The sequence below is a fragment of the Ovis aries genome, chromosome 4, assembly GCF_016772045.2.
Source record: "Ovis aries strain OAR_USU_Benz2616 breed Rambouillet chromosome 4, ARS-UI_Ramb_v3.0, whole genome shotgun sequence".
NCBI classification, from domain to species: domain Eukaryota; kingdom Metazoa; phylum Chordata; class Mammalia; order Artiodactyla; family Bovidae; genus Ovis; species Ovis aries.
Genome location: NC_056057.1, coordinates 50,489,019 through 50,508,273, shown reverse-complemented (window position 1 = coordinate 50,508,273; position 19,255 = coordinate 50,489,019). Strand labels below are relative to the sequence as shown.

General features: G+C 44.2%; 1 protein-coding gene across 3 annotated transcripts in view; it reads left to right on the top strand.

The window, feature by feature from the left end:
• The window catches only part of LAMB1 (laminin subunit beta 1), a 77,000-nt gene that overhangs the window by 48,815 nt on the left and 8,930 nt on the right, over positions 1-19,255 (top strand). For all 3 annotated transcript variants that reach the window (XM_027968590.3, XM_042248535.2, XM_060414679.1), the window contains exons 23-28: positions 659-873; positions 1,598-1,694; positions 11,599-11,968; positions 14,699-14,883; positions 15,766-16,007; positions 18,541-18,744. In XM_027968590.3, the coding sequence (XP_027824391.2) occupies positions 659-873; positions 1,598-1,694; positions 11,599-11,968; positions 14,699-14,883; positions 15,766-16,007; positions 18,541-18,744 (1,313 nt within the window). The remainder of the gene's footprint in view (positions 1-658; positions 874-1,597; positions 1,695-11,598; positions 11,969-14,698; positions 14,884-15,765; positions 16,008-18,540; positions 18,745-19,255) is intronic.

The window sequence follows — 19,255 nt, the reverse complement described above, 5'->3', positions numbered from 1 at the left end:
CCTAAATACACACTTTGGTCTACCCTTTTGTCAGTGATGGATAGAGCCTTCCAGCTTAAGGAAAAGAAAGAAGTAACATCCCTGAAGTATCTCTTTCAGAACTCGTTATTTCTCTCTTATCGCGAGATCAGTCAGCATTTCCTGCTGTGCCTGCACGGCCCCCAGGCCCTGTCTTTGTTGATACAAACACGTGCGGAATGTTGAGGAGCAGCAGGGCTGGATTTCTTCAAGCCTTCCTAGTTTAAAGGGCTGTACCTGCCATGGCTCACACAGCCGTGACTGCTGTTTCCTGCCAAGAGTTTGAAATCATTAGGTATCTCTGCTCCCACAGCCTGGTTTTTATTTCCAGTAAAATCCTCAATCTTACAATGATTCACCAGCCACTTATTAAATCAAGTATTTTTGAAAATACATGCCAGCCATTTTGCATGTCTGCCTGGGAAATGTCAGAGCTGTGTGGAACATCATAAGATGAAGAACCACAGGTTTAGAATTTTTTTTTTTAATCCCCTCCATTCCTTTCTCTTCTTGTTTGCATTCCCAGGTTGAAATCTAGGGAGAGAAATGGTCGTTGTTTGATGTAGCTGACTTCCGCACTATCTGTGTATTTTCTGAGTGGGCCTTTGTAAGTGCATCTGACCAGGTTGTTCTTTTTCAGAGTGTGCCTGCAATTACCTGGGCACGGTGCAAGAGCACTGTAACGGTTCTGATTGCCAGTGCGACAAAACCACCGGGCAGTGCCTCTGCCTCCCGAACGTGATCGGCCAGAACTGTGACCGCTGTGCGCCCAACACCTGGCAACTGGCCAGTGGGACGGGGTGCGACCCCTGCAGCTGCAATGCTGCTCATTCCTTCGGGCCGTCCTGTAATGAGGTGAGGCACTGTCCCCCAGGGCAGCCATCATAGCATAAGGAAAGAGGACTTTGGGTCCACATGACAGCTCTTCGGTGGCTGGGCCCCAGTTAGAGAAAGGCACCCCTCCTTGTGGTTACAGCCTTGCACCAGGACACACAGCTTGGCCCACACAGCACAGACTGGATATCTGCCCTCACTTGCCCCCGTGGGCTGGGACAACGTAAAGTAATGTGCATAGAGTCCCCACTGGATACCACTGGGGCACAGCAGCCTAGGACCCCAGCAGCGGGAGCAGGGGCCGGGCAGCTCGCTTTCAAACGGACTGGGGGGCCGGGAGGGGGGTGCATTTTTTCCAATACCTGGCTGCTGAATCAGACTTTTTTTTCTTAGCCACACAGCCTGAAATGGGCCACATCACAATAGCCAACATTGTAGAAAGTTCTCCTATTCCCTGACACACACAGAACGGTGTGTCACACACAGCCACAAGTGGTCCAGGCTTGCGAGTGACGTATGAGGATGCGAGTGAGGAAACATGTCCACAAAAGGGAACATGCTCTGGGCCTTCCCAGCCCCACTTACAGAGGAGCGGTTAGGAGATGCCAGCCTGGGGCCCTTAGCACCCGCGATCGGGGTGAGGTTCCCTGTTCTCGGTCAGGTCGGGTGCAAGGTCTTCTCGGGCAGGCCGTTAGGTCTCCCGGCCTTGCAGCTGATCTGACAGCTGATCTGTCTTTGGCCTCAGTTCACAGGGCAGTGCCACTGCATGCCTGGCTTCGGAGGCCGCACCTGCAGCGAGTGCCAGGAGCTCTTCTGGGGGGACCCCAGCGTGGAGTGCCGAGGTGAGCGTGGGCGCAGGACTCGCGCACAGATGGGCCAGGTGTTTGTGGGAGCTTTCTGTCCGGTACTGCACAAATGAACTTGTCTATAAGAACTAGGCTGGATTACAAAAGAAGTGCAAGCTCATTGTCTGACAACCACAAACCCCGGAGCCTGTCTAGCCCTGGAGACATGGAGGTGGTAAAAGCGGACCTGCTGACGGCTGGCTTTGCTCCCCAGGGCAGAGGTTTGTCTGCCTCAGCACAGACAAGCATACATACACACCCCAGACACACAGAATGGCTTTAGTTTTTACTTTTTTTTTAAATTGAAGCATAGTTGATTTCCTTGGTGACTCAGACGGTAAAGCGTCTGCCTGCAATGCAGGAGACCCAGGTTCCATCCCTGGGTCGGGAGCATCCCCTGGAGCAGGGCATGGCAACCTACTCCAGTATACTTGCCTAGAGAATCCCTTGGACAGAGGAGCCTGGTAGTTGCTTGATGTAGCTCACTTTCACAACCATGGGGTTGCAAAGAGTCGGACACAGAGCCATGAACACATAGTTGATTGACAATATTTCAGATGTACATCATAGTGAGTCAGTTATATACATGTATTTCCCAGATTCTTCTCCCTTAGATGTTATTACAAGATACCGAATATAGTTCTGTGCTGTACATAGGTCTTTGTCGTTTTTCTGTTTCACATATAGTGGTGCGTATGTGTTAATCCCAACCTCATAATTTATCCCTTCCCCAGCCACCTTTCCCTTTCATAACCATAAGCTTCTTTTCTGTGTCTGCAGGTCTTTTTCTGTTCAGTAAATACATTCATTTGTACTGTTTTTTAGATTCCACACGTAAGTGATTCATAGAGCCTTTGCCTTTCTCTGACTTGGTATGATCATCTCTGGGTCTGTCCATGTTGCTGCATATGGCATTATTTCATTCTGTTTTATGACTGAGTAATCAGAATGGCTTTTTAAAATGCTTTTAAGCAAAATGAGCTCATACTCAGCGTCAAGTCCTGCACACTGATTCCCCCCAAATAGTATTTTGGGGTAACCTTCCTTGTCGGCACAAGCAGAGCTAAATGTTCTGGTAAGATGGTTTGACCCCAGTGAAACAAACAGATGGTGCTGACAGTTACAGCCCTCGACTGTCACTCCCCACCAGTGGGAACTCGGAGGGCAACGTCCTAGAACCCTTGTGTGCAACAAAGGAGCAGGTGACAGGACCACCACATGTGTTAAATGTGACGAAAACCCACATTCTCCCTTAGGCTTGTGACTAGGACTTTGAGGGAAAGCTTAATGTTTTCTTAAGAACCAGATATTGCTACAGTCATGTGAATCAGAAGGATTGCTTAATTTTTATGCTGTTGCAATGTTTTACCTGCCAGGTTATTTTTCAGATCTTAAACTAAAAGCATTCTTGGAGAAGATTTTAGTAGACTGTTCCTATACTGTTTTCCTCGTCTTACTTTCCTACTTGGGTTTTCTTCCTTATGTTTTAAGTTTATAACTATGGATAAATATCTTCTGTACTTTCGTATTTGCTCTTTGATATATTTTCTTCATTATACGTATGAAATTCTGGGTCCCTGTTGGACACTACATTTTTTTTTTAAATCTCTTTTTTAGACTGAACTGTAGTGAGAAATAATATAGATTTTCAGGTTAGCAGTTCATTCAGAATCTTCTGTTGAAAGTCACAAATCTAGAAACTCCATGTTGTTTCAGAGTCAGCTCACATGCTCCTTAACAGTCCAAAGACTCAAGCAGTAGACATGGCCAGAACCAATGGCCTGTGATTTGTTTCTTTCATTTGCTGTATAGCCAGAAGGGTCTGCGCCAGCATCTTAGATGAGATGACTGTTTGCTCCACAGAGGAGATGACGAGGGCTATGTAGAAGAGTTGACTCATTGGAAAAGATTTTGATGCTGGGAGGGATTGGAGGCAGGAGGAGAAGGGGATGACAGAGGATGAAATGGCTGGATGGCATCACTGACTTGATGGACATGAATCTGAGTGAACTCCGGGAGTTGGTGATGGACAGGGAGGCCTGGCGTGCTGCGATTCACGGGGTCGCAAAGAATCGGACACGACTGAGCGACTGAACTGAACCGAACTGATGTAGATATACATCATTCTTCAGTCCCCGACGTTGGTTCTTAATGGGACCTGATTTTCTCACTTCCTTTAGAAGGTCCATGGCGTTCAGTGGACCACTTGCTCTAGGAAGTCCCTTGCAAGTAAAATCCTACTTAAAATCTGGTTTCTTCAGGACTCTCACCACTATTTTGTTAAATTTCTCAATCTTATACTGCCCCAGGGGCTTGATTTTCTCCAGATAATGGTTCTATCATGCTTATAGCCTGATTCTGTCAGCATGTGTCATTGGCAAAATAGCTTTTGACTGCCAAAGCTTTCTGACCTTTTGCTCCATCTAAGCTTTGTTAGCATGAAAAGCCTGTTTCCCAGAGTCAGAGTCAATCAGAGAATTGTTCACTTAACACTCAGAACTTTACCCCTTACCCTTTTATCTTTAAACCTTCACCTCTAAATCTGCCAGAGAAATTGTGGCTTATAAGCACAGTATCAGCTTGTTTAGGTCAAAAGTGAGATCATGTTTTAGAAATTTTGCAAGGAGAGAAATCCATGGCACTGATGTTCGCCAACTTCTTTTGTTTGTTTTACGCAGAGGAAAGGTCAGCCTGTTACATAAGAAACTGTGGAGACCCAAATGCTTTTGACACCCCATGAAGAAAGTTCATAACTGACAAGGCACCTAGGAAGGGCAAGAATTGACTGCAGCCAGCAGTGGGGGTGTCCTGGCCAGCCATAGGCCCTGTGCACACAGGATAGCCATTGGAGCAAGACCAGAATAATCTGATGAGGGCAGGGACAAGAATGCAGGAGCAGATCGAGTTCAGGAACACAGTCACCAGTAGAAATGGGAGGGCAAGAAATTGAAGGGACAGGGTCCAGCAACCAGTAGGAATTGTTATCTGAAATTAGATTGAACTGTGGGGAATAAAAATGTGAACAGTCTTCTCAAATTAAGTCACTCACTGCCCAGGAGTGAATTTCAACTCTTTTGGTTGAACAAGGCACGAGTTCAGACTTTCTGGAGCCACCTCGCTAACAATATGCTTATAGAAAGACTTAAAGTCATAGCTAAGTATTCTCCTTATGGAAAAAAATGGAGTTATGTCAAAGACAAATGAGCTGAGCCTCCAGCTCATGAATTGTTGAATGTTCCCATTGTCCAGGCGGGTTGGGGCTCTTGGCCCACAGTGCTGAGTCTGAACAAGCCCATCACTGTGCTGGATGGAGAGGAGCTCGCCCACCCAGTCCTGAACGTGCCCGAGAAAAACCTCTGCGCAGAGCTCTGCCCCATGCCCTGAGGAGTTAAAGGGTCACAGGAGGAATCTTCTGTTGCAGAGGCAAGGCCTCTGGCTCTTGGGAAAGGCCAGGCTGATTGGAAGTAGGGGCCATAGGTGAGAGGCTCTGGCTGTTTTTTCATCCTGCTTGTTTCTCATTTCCAGTAGTTTTGGTAGAAAATCGAAGTACATTTTTGTTCAGACATAATTTGTTTTTTTTAATGCTTGTCATCTTTTCTCAGGCTGGGATTCCTTTTTAATCACCCACCTTTTTGCTTTATTTCCAGGATGGCTCAGGAAGTCAGATTTAATTTGACTAGAGAATTGCAGATATTTTTGTTAGTTGAGGGAAGGCTTGTCCATAGCCATGTACCAGATCCAGCTCACAGCCCCCTTCAGTGAAGTTTGACTGGAGCACAGTCATGCCCCAGTGTGTCCATATTGTCTGGGCTCCCTTTCTGCTGCAGTGCCAGTGTTGAGTTGTGATGGAGCCTTTTAAAGAAAACGCTTACCAACTCCTGGGCCAGACAGCCAGCTCATTTCTGCAGGTGAATCCTATTTATTCTCCAACTTCCATTTCAAAACTTTTGAAACGTCTATTTAAAATCATACTACTGAGGCAAAAAAAAAAAAACATGGGACTGGAGGAGGTTAGAGAATTTACAGAAAAAGAAAATCACATTTCAGAGATTAGAAAGGACTGAAGTTTCCCTTCGAGTAAAATAGAAATGCCGAAGTAAAGTAAGAATTAACCTTCGGCGTGAGAGCACATCCCTGGGGATATATTGAGGCAGGTTCATGACAAAAATGAGTAAACCCTGTCCTCTGATGTGAGGAGAGCACTCTTGGTCCCCAGGCAGCTTCAAGTTTCAAAAGGAAAAGTGTGGGGACCAACACAAGCCTGAGTGAGTGCCCAGTGGGGAGTGGACACTGTGGAGGAGAGCTGCTCCCTGATCAGGGCCCCTTGCAGGCTCTGGGGGGAAACAGCACGTGAAGCGGCAGGACGGCAGGAAACGAGAGGTGCTGAACTCTTAGGCGTCAGGGGGGGAAGCCGGGTAGGGACTGCAGTCCCTCGGCAGGTGTCATGGGAACTGTCTTCATGGAGAGACAGAGGAGATTGAGTGTCGTCAGATGGTGGAAAGCCCTTGAGGATGGACTTTCTTCAGTGGGCAGAGGAGGTCTGCAGACAAGAAGGATATGAAGGAAGCAGAAAAGGACACTTGCTAAGAAGGAAGCATGTAGGCTGTTTTCCATTCTGCTGTTTCCTTGCTGACATTTCCCTCCGGATCTCAGAGTCTGTAAAATGGGTACACTATTTTTCATCTACCTACCTCTTAGACATCATCTTTTATTAATTTTTTGGTTGAGGTCTCATTGCTGTACAATAGTATATAAGTTACAGGTGTCCAGTATAGTGATTAACAATTTTTAAAGGTTATACTCCATTTATAGCTTTTGTTTTAATAGTGGCTATATTCCCTCTGTTGTACAATATATCCTTGTAGCTTGTTTCACGTACTTATTTATTTGGCTGCGTTGGGTCTCAGTGGTGGCAGGCTTTGTCCGTGTGGCATGTGGGCCCTCCAGCGTGTCATGGCCTCTGGTTGCTCAGGCTCTGTAGTTGTGGCGCGTGGGTTCCAGAGTGCTCCAGCTCAGTAGGTGTAACACACAGGCTCTGTTGCCCTGCAACATATGGAAACTTAGTTCCCCAACCAGGGATTGAACCCGTGTCCCCTGCATTGCAAGGTGGATTCTTAACCACTGACCACCAGGGAATCCCTCCTTGTAGCTTATTTTACACTTAATAGTTTGTACTTCTTGTTTTAAATGAGGAGAAAACTTGGTAAAAATAGAGATGACCCACTGCCCACGTAACCAAGAATATATTTATATAGGAAGGTGGAATTCTCATGGCTCATTAAAATGATGACAGTCTCATTTTTAAAATGCTGTTCTTCATCTTCATGATTTGTTCATCTTAAAAATTAGGCAACAGCTTTCACTATATATATTCCTTTCCAAGAGAGAGGTTTTGGTCCTTTACCTAATAATGGCATTCTTTAAAGCCACATGAAGGTCTCCTGGACTCCTGTCCCTTCCTCTAAAGAGAGGAGAAAACACATTGGCTCTGTCGGAGACAACCAGTACAATTACTTGATAAATTTTCCCAGTCCCAGTGAATGTGAGGTTGGAGAGTCTCCTTCACAGCTTTACTGTCTGTAAAGTTTTAAACTGTCAGGTGAGAACCAACCTTTCTGCTGAAGCAGAAAGGAAAATACTCTTAGGGGGTATTTTTTACAAGGTCATAAGTTTGGGCCTTTTAGTACTTGCCTCCAAGGTGACCCCATCAGAGAAGCAGTTCTGGAAGCTTAATAAAAGAAGGAAGCACATGCCCACTGGAGCTTTACCAGTTTACCAGCTTCAGTTTGAAATGAAAACCTGATGCGTTTTTAGGTAGTCAGACTTTTTCAGTGATGAAACTGCAATCCAGCCATCTATGAAATTTGACTCTGCTTTTCAAATGGAGGAAAGGAATGTGGTCGGCAAACGGGTCCTGGTCTCTGGAGGTGCCAGAGCTCTGCCCACCCTCTGGGACACTGGTCTTGAGGGGCAGGGTCCAGAGATCAGCTGGGATGAGAATTAGGTAGATTTTGGGAAAAGAACGTGACCGCTTTTTTCACATTATGTAATCATTTGCCAAATATGCCTTCCATTGCTAACCTTTCTGTTGAAGTGACTTGTTGGAGGGCATAGTTCTAGGCTTTCTGCTGTTGTCTCATTAGCAATATGCTTCTGGAAAGACTTAGCTTCTGGAAAGTCATAGCTAGGTATTCTCCTTATCAGAAAACAGTAGCTGTGTGAAAGACAAGGAAAGTCTTAATGAGAGGCCACTTGCCTTTTAAATCCCACAGTTTGGGACCAATATTTTCCCCCTCAAAGAGGCTATGACAGAATGAGAGCAACACAGGCCTATTCCAATGACATAAATGAACGATTGTTAGAGAAGTTAAAAATAAGCTCAATATATGCACACATCCCTTGCCCCCAGCATGAATTCGGTGAAAACCTCTTTCGGACTATACCTTTGCATTATCTTCAGGAAAGAAAGATTTTCTAAGCAAACTGAAAGCATTTGTGCCATCTGGCTCTGTTTACCCCAGCCTAAGCACAACAGTAAAGCAGGGCAGATCTGGGGCTTCCCTCGTGGTCTAGTGGTTAAGATTCTCTGCTTCCAGTGCAGGGGCCATGGGTTCAATCTCTGGTCAGGGAACTAAGATCCTACATCCTATAGTGCGGCCAAAAAAAAAAAATGTAGGACAAATCTGCTGGGCCAGGTGAGGCCCAACACAGGGCTCCCCACTGGGGCCTGCAGGACAGTAGCAACTGACAGCCTCATTCATTTCAAATGGCATCACAAAGGCCCTCTACTTACACAAGTCCTTAGGTGCATTCATCAGCTTACATTGGTGAACTTGAAGGTCATGACTGCTCCACTCCCCCCACCACGACACACACACATACACGTAACATGCAAAAGGAAGGTGAACAGCTGGGAAGATAACATGGTCAGTACTTCTCAAAATGGGGTGCAGTGACCCTCAATATCTGCATCTCCTGGCAACTACTAGAAATATAAATTCTCAGGCCCCACTGATTCCAGATCTGTGGGGAGAAATGGGGGGAATGTGTTAAATGAGCCCTGTACATGATTCTGATGCCTGCTGGAGTTTGAGAGGCTAGGACTTAGATGACCTAGGTAACTTACAGCTTTCTGGAAAATGACTAAATTCTATGAGATGATATGGAAATCCGTTCCTGAAGGCTAAACAACATAGAGCTTCAGATCCAAGCATTAGCCGAGTTCTTCCCAGTCTCTTTGATTGTAGAAACTGATGGAGGCAGTGGTTTTCCCAAGTCTTTCCCTTTCTTTTTCTTCGGGGGGAGTGGGGGTGGTGGTGGGGGTCATTAGGTATTCCACTAGAAAAAGATCCCACAGTATAAAGAGTTTGGGATATGACTGGGTTAAAAAAAAAAAAATGTGGAACAAGGTTTTTAATGCAGAACTCTTCTGAGTTTTTAACATGCTATTTGTTTTGAATTTTCAAAAGGAGAATGTAGAATTTTCCAAACCTACTTGATCACAGAACTCTTATTCCATCCTGAAAGCAATCCTAAGAGTGGCTAGGTATAGTCATTATCCCTTGCTGCTGCTGCTGCTAAGTCGCTTCAGTCGTGTCCGACTCTGTGCAACCCCACAGACGGCAGCCCACCAGGCTCCCCCAACTCTGGGATTCTCCAGGCAAGAACGCTGGAGAGGGTTGCCATTTCCTTCTCCAGTGCAGGAAAGTGAAAAGTGAAAACGAAGTCGCTCAGTCTGACTTCTAAGCGACCCCATGGACTGCAGCCTACCAGGCTTCTCTGTCCATGGGATTTTCCAGGCAAGAGTACTGGAGTGGGCATTATCCCTTATAGACATGGAAAGCTTGACTCAGTTTTTGTCCCACCTAGGATCGTACTGGTGGGAAGGCAGGATTCACCAGCAGGCAGCCTGAGTTTTATTGCAACACCGTTCTACTCAAACTTGGTGCTTGAGATCGTGGATTGTAGTTTGCAAATAGAGGCCAGGGAAAGCTAAAGCAACAATACAAAGGAGGGTGTGAGGAGAGTCAGGTGAATGGTCCAGCCCACAAACACACAGCTTTCTGGCTTTGGAAAGTGGAGTATTTTGTTTCCAGGACCATCCATGAAACTGTTTCTGGAAAATGTTTCATTAGAAAGTCTTGTGGAGACAATACTATTGACTCAGGAAGGATTTTTTTATTTTTAATTGAAATATAGTTGATTTCCCAATGTTGTATTAGTTTCAGGTGTACAGCACAGTGACTCAGTTACATGAGTATTTTCAGTTATATGTATATTTCCTACTATGCATTATTACAAAATATTGCATGGTTCCCCGTGCTATATAGTAGGTCCTTGTTGGTTATCCATTTTATATATAGTAGTGCTGCGGTGAACATCGCTGTGCTTTGCCACAATTAACATTGAGTCCTAGGAAGATTATTTTGTTTTATAGGGGGTGTGTTGATGTCTCTTGTGTGCCTGTATCAAAAGTGAGGGTAGAGCCTCGTTTGGCAAAGACAGTTGAATTCCAGTTTGAGAGTTAACCCTGTGCACAGAGCTGAGAATGGGAAGCTGGTTAAAGGTGTACCTCTGCCCTCGGAGTCCACAGTCTACTTAGGGAAGTAGGATCTTTGTTTTTCTTTTTATCCCCACGGTTTCCCAGAAGGCGTTTAAGGCCAGGGATAAGGGGGGTGTGTGTGTGTGCATGCTCAGTTGTGTCCAACTCTTTGCGATCCATAGACTGAGGTCCGCCAGGCTCCTCTGTCCATGGTATTTTCCAGGCAAGGATACTGGAGTAGGTTGCCATTTCCTTCTCCAAGGGATCTTCACGACCCATGGGTCAAACCCGAGTCTCTTACGTTTCCTGCATTAGCAGACAGTTTCTTTACCCCTAGTGCCACCTGCAGGCTTTTTGTTATTCAAGCACTGAACAAATAAAAATGTCAAGTGTTGATAGAAAACCAAGTTAGTCAACCAAGCTTTGGGACTCTGAGCCGGGGTTCAGTGGCACAGGCATCGTGGTAAGTAATCTCAGCCACAGTCCACTGACCAAGAACACAGATTTCCCCCTTGCACCATTTGGTTCTGCCTCAGATGCCAACCCTGCTGGGCCAGTGAGAGGCTGGGACTGAATGGCTCCCGAGGCCTTTGCACTTCAGATGTTTTATGAGCCTGTGCTCTCAGTGCTGGGGGTGGTTATCACAATGGCAGGCACCCACAAGCTAGATGATTCTTAATTGAAAGCCTTTTAACCAGACAGAATTCCTGAGACTTCTTTCTCGTTTAGTTTTCTCTTTATCAACCTTATTGCATTTCATCAACCATTCACTGTTCTGTGACCAGGTGGAGGGATGGTTGCTTGCTCCTCACTGCTCTATCTTAGGCTGGAGGCCTCACATCTTCAGGGTGTCACCTGACCCTGTCCTATCCTGACAGGATCTACAGACAGGTCAAAGAAAGGGGAGCAGAGGCAAGACAGAGCTTAAAGGCACAGACCTGGAGCTGCAAAGTGCTGAGTTAGACTCCTGGCTTGGCTGCTCCCTTGCTGCAAGACTTGGCAGTCATGTAATCTCTCTAGACCTCAGTTTTCACATCTATAAAACTGATGATTGTAATACTTGGATCCCATAGGGTTATTGTGAAGATTAAGTGAGACAATGCATATAAACCAGTTGTACAGAGGCAGGTACAATGACGCACAATGGTGTTCAGTTAAAGAAACATTTCTTATCACTATAATTGTTAAGCAGCCGTTAGCCAGGGTTGAGGTACCGCATGTTGTGGGGGGAGCGGCTATAGTCTCTGTGAGGGTCATTGGTGAACTGTCGTAGGCCATTTACAGACCTTCCTGCTGTAACAAGTGGCTGAGGGTTCTAACTGCCTAGTGGCTCAGCCAGCATTGCTGTCTCCCTTCTAGCCTGTGACTGCGACCCCAGGGGCATCGAGACACCGCAGTGTGACCAGTCCACTGGCCAGTGTGTGTGTGTGGAGGGTGTGGAGGGTCCACGCTGTGACAAGTGCACCCGGGGCTACTCGGGCGTCTTCCCCGACTGCACACCCTGCCACCAGTGCTTTGCTCTTTGGGACGTGATCATCGCTGAGTTGACCAACAGGACCCAGAAGTTCCTGGAGAAAGCCAAGGCCTTGAAGATCAGTGGTGTGATTGGGCCTTACCGGGAGACTGTGGACTCGGTGGAGAAGAAAGTCAACGAGATCAGAGACATCCTGGCCCAGAGCCCAGCTGCCGAGCCACTGAAGAACATCGGGAATCTCTTTGAGGAAGCAGAGTAAGTAGCTGATAAGCCAGAGTAACAGCTCACAGAGTTGTTTCAAATTGGTGAATCAACAGCGTGGTGCTTCCATCAGGAGGGGTGGTCAGTGCTGTGGGGAAAATAGATGCTGGGCATTCATTTTCTGGCAGTCACTGCTCTGGGCTTGGGGGCGAGTGGACCCAGAGTGGCGGGGACTGCCCTGCAGAATGTGTGCACGTTATATTCAGCACTTTTCTCTGCAAACAATAATTCTTGGGCACCAGAAGTTCTGGATCCAGAGACAAAGGATCTATAACAGTCACAACTGGGTTACTTGGCTAGGCTTGTGAACTAAAATGACTCACACGCTTCCAGGCTTCCCTTCTCGCCTGCCGTGGTGGGGAGGATACTCTTTTACTTTTCCCTTACAGAGTAACAAAAGGATTGATCTATGAAATGGTAATGTAATTGCAGAAAACATTATAAATATAAGTTGTTGTCATATGTTTTGCTACTTCCAGGGAAATTCCATTACCACAAGTAAGACTCCTATTTCTAGGTTATTTCTACTGCTCAGCTATTGGTCCACTAGAGCCACGCTTCATTCGTCCAATTTTAACAGATTCCCTGTGATGAAAATTCCTCTTCTTAGTCTTTCTCTGGGTACTCATATCTCTGGTTGGAGAGTGTGTATTTTGCCAGTGAAAGCAGGGAGAATTGAGCTGAGTGATGCTGAACTTTCATGAGATTATTTTTCTCCCATTTCTCCCAGTTGTCTTTCCTGTTCTCAAACATTCCAACTCCCTTTGCCAGAAAGGACCCCCAAAACAGCAAAATAAGATCTAGGCTAAACGACAAAACAGGAGAGGATATGGAGCACTGTGCTTCTCCAAACACTACTGAGTTTTTATTATAGACTCCCCATTTGCCAGGAGCAGGCGGGGCGTGGGCGGGGGGAGTTCATGGCTACATCCTATACATTCAGGCAGTAGTACATCATGCCAGAACTATAGGAGCAATTTTGTGTGGTGAGACTTTAATCAGCATCTCTAAGAAGTCAGATGGACTTTTCATTCATCTCCAAACTGTGTATGAGAAGCAGGAAGCTAACAGCTGACATTAGCTCAAGTACCTTGTAGGAAGTCCTTCCTACAACTTCTACATTTAAAGTAACTGGTCCCTTGACTTTAAGCCTCAGATCTTGTGCCTAAGATCATGTGGTTGATCAGGGTGTTAGGAGATGTCTGATGTGAGGCGATAATGCATTTAATGAGGAATTTTACCTCATTAAAAAAAGACCACAGTACAGCTCAGCCTTCTTACATGTAGCGATAACAAGCCTTAAAAGGCCCTGGTCTGAATGCAACCCCACTTGAGAAATGATTTCTTGGACTTGGTGTCATGCACCTTAAGGGAGAACAAAAAACTCTGGTATCCTTCGGGAGCCTGCCAGAAGAGCAGTTACATTCCACCAACAACTCTGATTCTACCTTCACTCTGAATCTAATCACACAGATTGTAATCATCTCAGGAAAACTAATTTCATTTATCTATTTTCAACACAGTATCCAAGGATGCATGTTTTAGGATCCCGAGTGGTATTATTTAAAAATCTACAATGTAAGGTTTGATTTTTTTTTTTTTTAATTAATTACAACATTGTATGAGACCTGAGGAGAAATGAAAGCCTTCTGGGAATCAATAGATTAATAAAAGCAAAGCACTGGAAAAAAAAAAAAACTAGCCTCAGGTCAGGAAAAAAAGCCATCAGGTTCACAAAATGTAATTTAACCCACAAACCCTTTTAAGCACTTTTCCTTTGAGTTGGGTCATGGTATTATCTCAGCCTTAAATATCATTTTTCGAATGGCCCCCAACCTTTCAGCATCTCTACATTTTCCCAGTTTTTTTATAGGATTATATCCCTGAGAAGACAATTACACTCCATTAGGTGATACCCAGAGCTGAGGTCTTCGTGATTTGTACTTTCTTTGTGATATGTACACACATGCACACTATATGCGAGTAATTTACAAATAGATGCCTAAAGTACAGCTTTGGAGACAGGAAGATACAGAACAAAGGCAGTTGGGTTTGCATTCCAAATGAAATATTGTGCAAACTAAATGGTTATCATATTCCATCCTCAGTGATGCTGCTTGCTTTCTCAGGAAGAATGAAAGGGTTGCTTTGTTGGTGGAAGGTGGCTCCTTTGATGGGACTTTGTCTGAAGGGGGGTGTGCATGAAAAGCTTCTTTGCCTTGTTTCCACTGTCTTCCTGATGGCCATGGGGCTTTCTTTCTGCATGTCTCATCTTGAAGGAGATCCTTGAGGTTCAGATAGGAGTGTTTTTGGCAGGTGGCTGGGAGCCATAATTCTACACGGGAGTCACTTGTGTCTTTTGAGTTTGTGGAATTGTATGGGCTTGCAGCTGCTTATGTTACAGAGTAGGACGCACGCTCTGGATCTGTGCTCATGTTACATCAGATATTCAGAACCCCTCAAATAGCCCATCTGTCACAACACAGCTGAGTGGAACTGCTGTGTTTTCCTTCAAAGCATTGAAGAAATAAAAATCATTCGATTTAACGTAATCTCTTAATGATAAGATTAAAACCAGTACTTGAAGATGAACTGTTACAAACTACTGAATTGGTTTGGAATTACAGACTAATGGATACAGTATTAATGGAAAATGTAGAAATGAGACTTCACATTTTCCCTTGAGTTTCTTGCCCTTAAGTTCATTTACCCTTCTCTTTACAGGAAACTAACTAAAGATGTCACAGAGAAGATGGCACAAGTAGAAGTGGATTTGTCTGACACAGCTATGCAAAATAACAGCACAGCCAAACAACTAGACACTCTACAGGCAGAAGCAGAAAGTCTAGATAACACAGTGAAAGAGCTTGCTGAACAGTTGGAATTTATCAAAAATTCAGATATTCGGGGTGAGCATTTTTTTTAATGCAGACACTTAATCCTGGACAATGGATTTTACTCTGTCTAACCTTTTAATGGAGCACTTTCAGAAGAAAAGTAAGTGCTTTGTAATAAATTTTAAAGCTTTTCCTCATTGAGTCTCTGGCACAAAGGAGGATTAAAGTCTTCATTTTATCAGTGCGGGATGTGGGGCACAGAAGGGATCGCATGGAGTGGGCAATGGTCTTTGTGTTAGAATGGCATCCCATTTAGTGGGTTACCTCCTTCATATGACCTGAAAAGGGGCTCTTATAAAAAGTTAAGAAATCAAGTTGGTACTTCTGCAAATCATTTTATATTCAAGAATGTTACTTGACCAGGAAATCACATTTGCAAATCATTTATTGATATTGTAGGCCATATTATATAGGACCCTCTCCCCCCAAAGCAAAAGAAAGTAAAACATGTCAGTTCACTCTCTGCATCCTGTTTTATGCATGATTGCTTGTTTTTTTTAGCTAGTTCCTTTAAAGCCAAAACATGTCAGGCTGTTTTATGTATATAACATTAGCCATTTGAGTGGATATAAACAGTTAAATGAGAAAAGGGAAAACTCATCTGGGCATGTAATCTACAAGTTGTCTCACACCAGCTATTTAGAAAGAACTGGATGCTTGCCTGTGTAGGAACAAAATCTTCATGACTGACTTAATTTTTTAATCCAGATGTTTGGCATCCTCCAGAGCCACAGTTAGGTGCCAGTGGAACAAAGCATATTCATTGTTCATGAGAAGAAAGTTGTATTTCTTTAAGCTTTTTATTCTTTGAATTTTAAAACAAAACCATATGGTCAGTTTAGGGAGATTGGGTACAAGGGGATTAACTGTGGGCAATTTCATCTCATGCTCTAGGAGCCTTGGACAGCATTACCAAGTATTTCCAGATGTCTCTAGAGGCCGAGGAGCGTGTGAATGCCTCCACCACAAATTCCAACAGCACGGTGGAGCAGTCTGCCCTCAATAGAGACAGAGTGGAAGATCTGATGTTGGAGCAAGAGTCACAGTTCAGAGAGAAACAAGAGGAGCAGGCCCGCCTTCTGGATGAACTGGCAGGCAAACTACAAAGTCTTGACCTTTCAGCTGCTGCTGAAATGGTAAGGTTTGAAAGTTTGGCCCCCAGGCTGCCATGTTACAAGAGAAAAAAATGCCCTGCTTTAACACTGTCCACTTTGCAGATGAGTCAGCAGGAGGGAAACCGGTCTCTGGCCCAGTCTGGGGTATCTGTGACCAAGCCAGATTAAAAACAGCAGCATGTGAGTTTCCGCCTTCCTCTCTCACAGCAATTTCTCTGTGGTACAACCAAAGAATCAGGACTACTCTCCCATGCTGCTGAACTGACTCACTTCTTATCTAAATGGGATTCTTTTTATACTGTGGACATTTTTTTTAAAACTTTGTTCTGACTTGAAGTGCAAATTGCATCCCAGTGAAGCAATTCAGAATCATTCTGAGAGAGACTTCCTAAAAAAAAATAAAGGAAGCTAAAGAATTTTTTTTGATGGATAGGTTATTAGTTAAAATGTTCCTTTGTCCTAGTAACTTTACCTTGTCAAGAGTAACCTGAGACCAGCCTAGAAAGTAAATTTATTTCCCAGAAGCTTTTAAAAAATAACTCTGGAGTGAAATGAAATTGAGTGGTGAGTTTAATGGAAATCAGGTAGAAAGCCAAAAAAAAAAAAAAAATCCAAACCAAGTTTTTCTTCCTCTTGCTCCCTTACTATTTTTCACAGAATACTTTATCTGAGAGAAGCTGCAGGGTGTTGTTTATATACCTTTATAAGGCTTCTGCTCTCTTGGCTTTAGAACTAGAGGATCAGTACAAGAAGGGGTAAAGTGAATTCATGGGAGGCTGGGAGTTCAGACTTCATTACAATTTTGTCTTAGTGACAGTCCTCCCTTCCTGAAACAGACAACAACACTGTGCTCTATTATGACAAAGTTAATTGATGCCTACAAGACTGTTTTCATTACCTTAGGAAACTTGATAGCATCTAATGGAAAGTTAGGAGACCTCTTACCATTTGTTTAATATAGAAACAGAGGCCTAGAGCAATATGTACTTGCACCTAACATGAGACAAAGCTGCCATACACAGGCATGAAACGCCAGTTCTCTCAGTCTTTCTTCAATATTGACTCCTTCCTTATAAATCCTAATTAAAGCTAGTCATCACAAGTTTCTCCAAACTAAAATGAAAAGCAGCTAAGTATGCTAGAGTATGTCTGCTTTGCAGCAGGGGCACCTTGGGAATAGGTGGCCTGCGGGCAGGTTCCTCCGGCTGTTAAGAATGGGAGCCCTGCCTGTGCCTGCTTTCCATCAGGTGAGTGGCCCAGAAACTTGCCACCTTCTTCCCATCTCTCATTGTATGTGCCTGTTAATAATCTTGTGAGAACTCCCTTTTTAGGTTGTACACCACCACTTTTTGTGTAGAAAGATTTTTGCTCCTTTGTTTTTCCAGGACCTTCGGTTCTGTCTTTGTGTGTATTTAGTTAGACTGATGATGTTTTCTTCCAGGCCTGCCAGGCTGATGAAATAAAACAGATCTTCTAGGGTGTTAGAATGTTTTTAGAAAGTATCCCTGAGGTCTTAAGCCTTCTTGATTAAGGCTTGTGCTCTTGTATAGCATGCAGAATACACTTTTATTTTCTGAAGATTTTTATGTGTTATAAATGATACATGAAAGAGTATTGAGAGATAATAGCATAATTATCACAGAACTATTAAGTTACAGTGTAGACTGTATTTTGCAAAAACTACTCTTCTTAAAAGTACTAGCATGCTTTGTTTGGGAGTGTTTTATTTTTTCACTATAGTTTTTCGCTCTTTTCAACATGAGCATTTTCCACAAAATAGCTCTAAACACAGTTTGTCTTCCTGCTCAGCCTTTTCTGTCATATAGCAAACCTGTAATTTATCAATTTGCCATACATATTCTACAACCAAGCCTTTGGTAGTTTCTGGCAGGTGAGAAAGCAGGAGTCTGGCAGGGGCTTTGGGGGTTATTTGGAAAACTTATACCCACCTTTATTTTCTCTCTTCCTCTCTAATGTGGAATGTTCCCCACTTCTGCTGAAAGTCCAACCAACCTACTCTCCTTCCCCAGCTACAATCCTCAGTAATCTCCATCTGCTTTCCTTACTTGATCTGACCTATTTTTGGCTGTTTTCCCTAGAGTTACCTTGTCTTCCTAACTAGACATAAAGTTACTAAAAGGCCTGATTATGGGTCTTTTATATCACCCTTTTTACCAGAACAGTTAACAGGCTACTAGGTCTAAAGAAGGTTCTCAATCCCATTTTTTCTTTCAGTAAATTCAACCAGTTAGGAGACAGGAGATGCATTCTTTGGCTTTCTTATCAGCAGACTTCAACTGGATGGAGCAGAGCCCCTATGTATGGTATTAGGGCAGAAGGTACTGAAAGCACTGATGCAGGGTTAAATCACTCTTTCCTTGGAAGGAAGCAAGCTGGCTTATCCCTAAGCTCTTTGCTCCTCTCTATCCTAAACTTTTCCAAGCACCCTTGCTGAGGACCACCTACACACTCTCTTGGGCCACCCAGGCCCTGCACAGCTGTTGGCTACCTTGGACTCACTCTGCACCGTGCTTGTTGGTTGGCGTTGTTGCAGACGTGTGGAACGCCTCCAGGGGCCTCCTGTTCCGAGACTGAATGTGGCGGCCCAAACTGCAGAACTGACGAAGGGGAAAAGAAGTGTGGCGGGCCTGGCTGTGGTGGGCTGGTCACTGTTGCACACGGCGCCTGGCAGAAAGCAATGGACTTTGACCGAGATGTCCTGAGTGCCCTGGCTGAGGTGGAACAGCTCTCCAAGATGGTAATTCAGAGGATGGCCTATTTTTGTTGGCTTTCAGTTATGGAGGACCTAAGAGGGAGAAATCAATCTCCAATGCTGACTAAGAAAAGGCGAAAGTTTTTGTGAGATCAGGGAGATGAGGTTTTATTCATAGGTGGGCTAAGAATTTGCTTATTTCTCATTATGATAATTTGAAATATCCATGTTAATAACCATGGGTCCAGGGTTATGCATACATCCAGCTTTTATTTCAATTAAGCTTTTATTCTTCTGAAGTGACATTATTAACACCATGTTAACTGAAGTATGTATGTTGGAACCTGAGAAAAAGACTAAAGAACATCTTACAGGTCAAAAAACGGGGGGGAAAATTGTATATGCTAGCCCTAGCTATGTTAAGACCACCATATAGGAATTGATATACTGATTACTCTGTCTACACAGTAGTATGGTTGAATGCGAGACATTTCTAAAACCCATGATTCCAAATACTTAAGTTTTTCATCATTTTCTGGACCATCTATAGTATTCT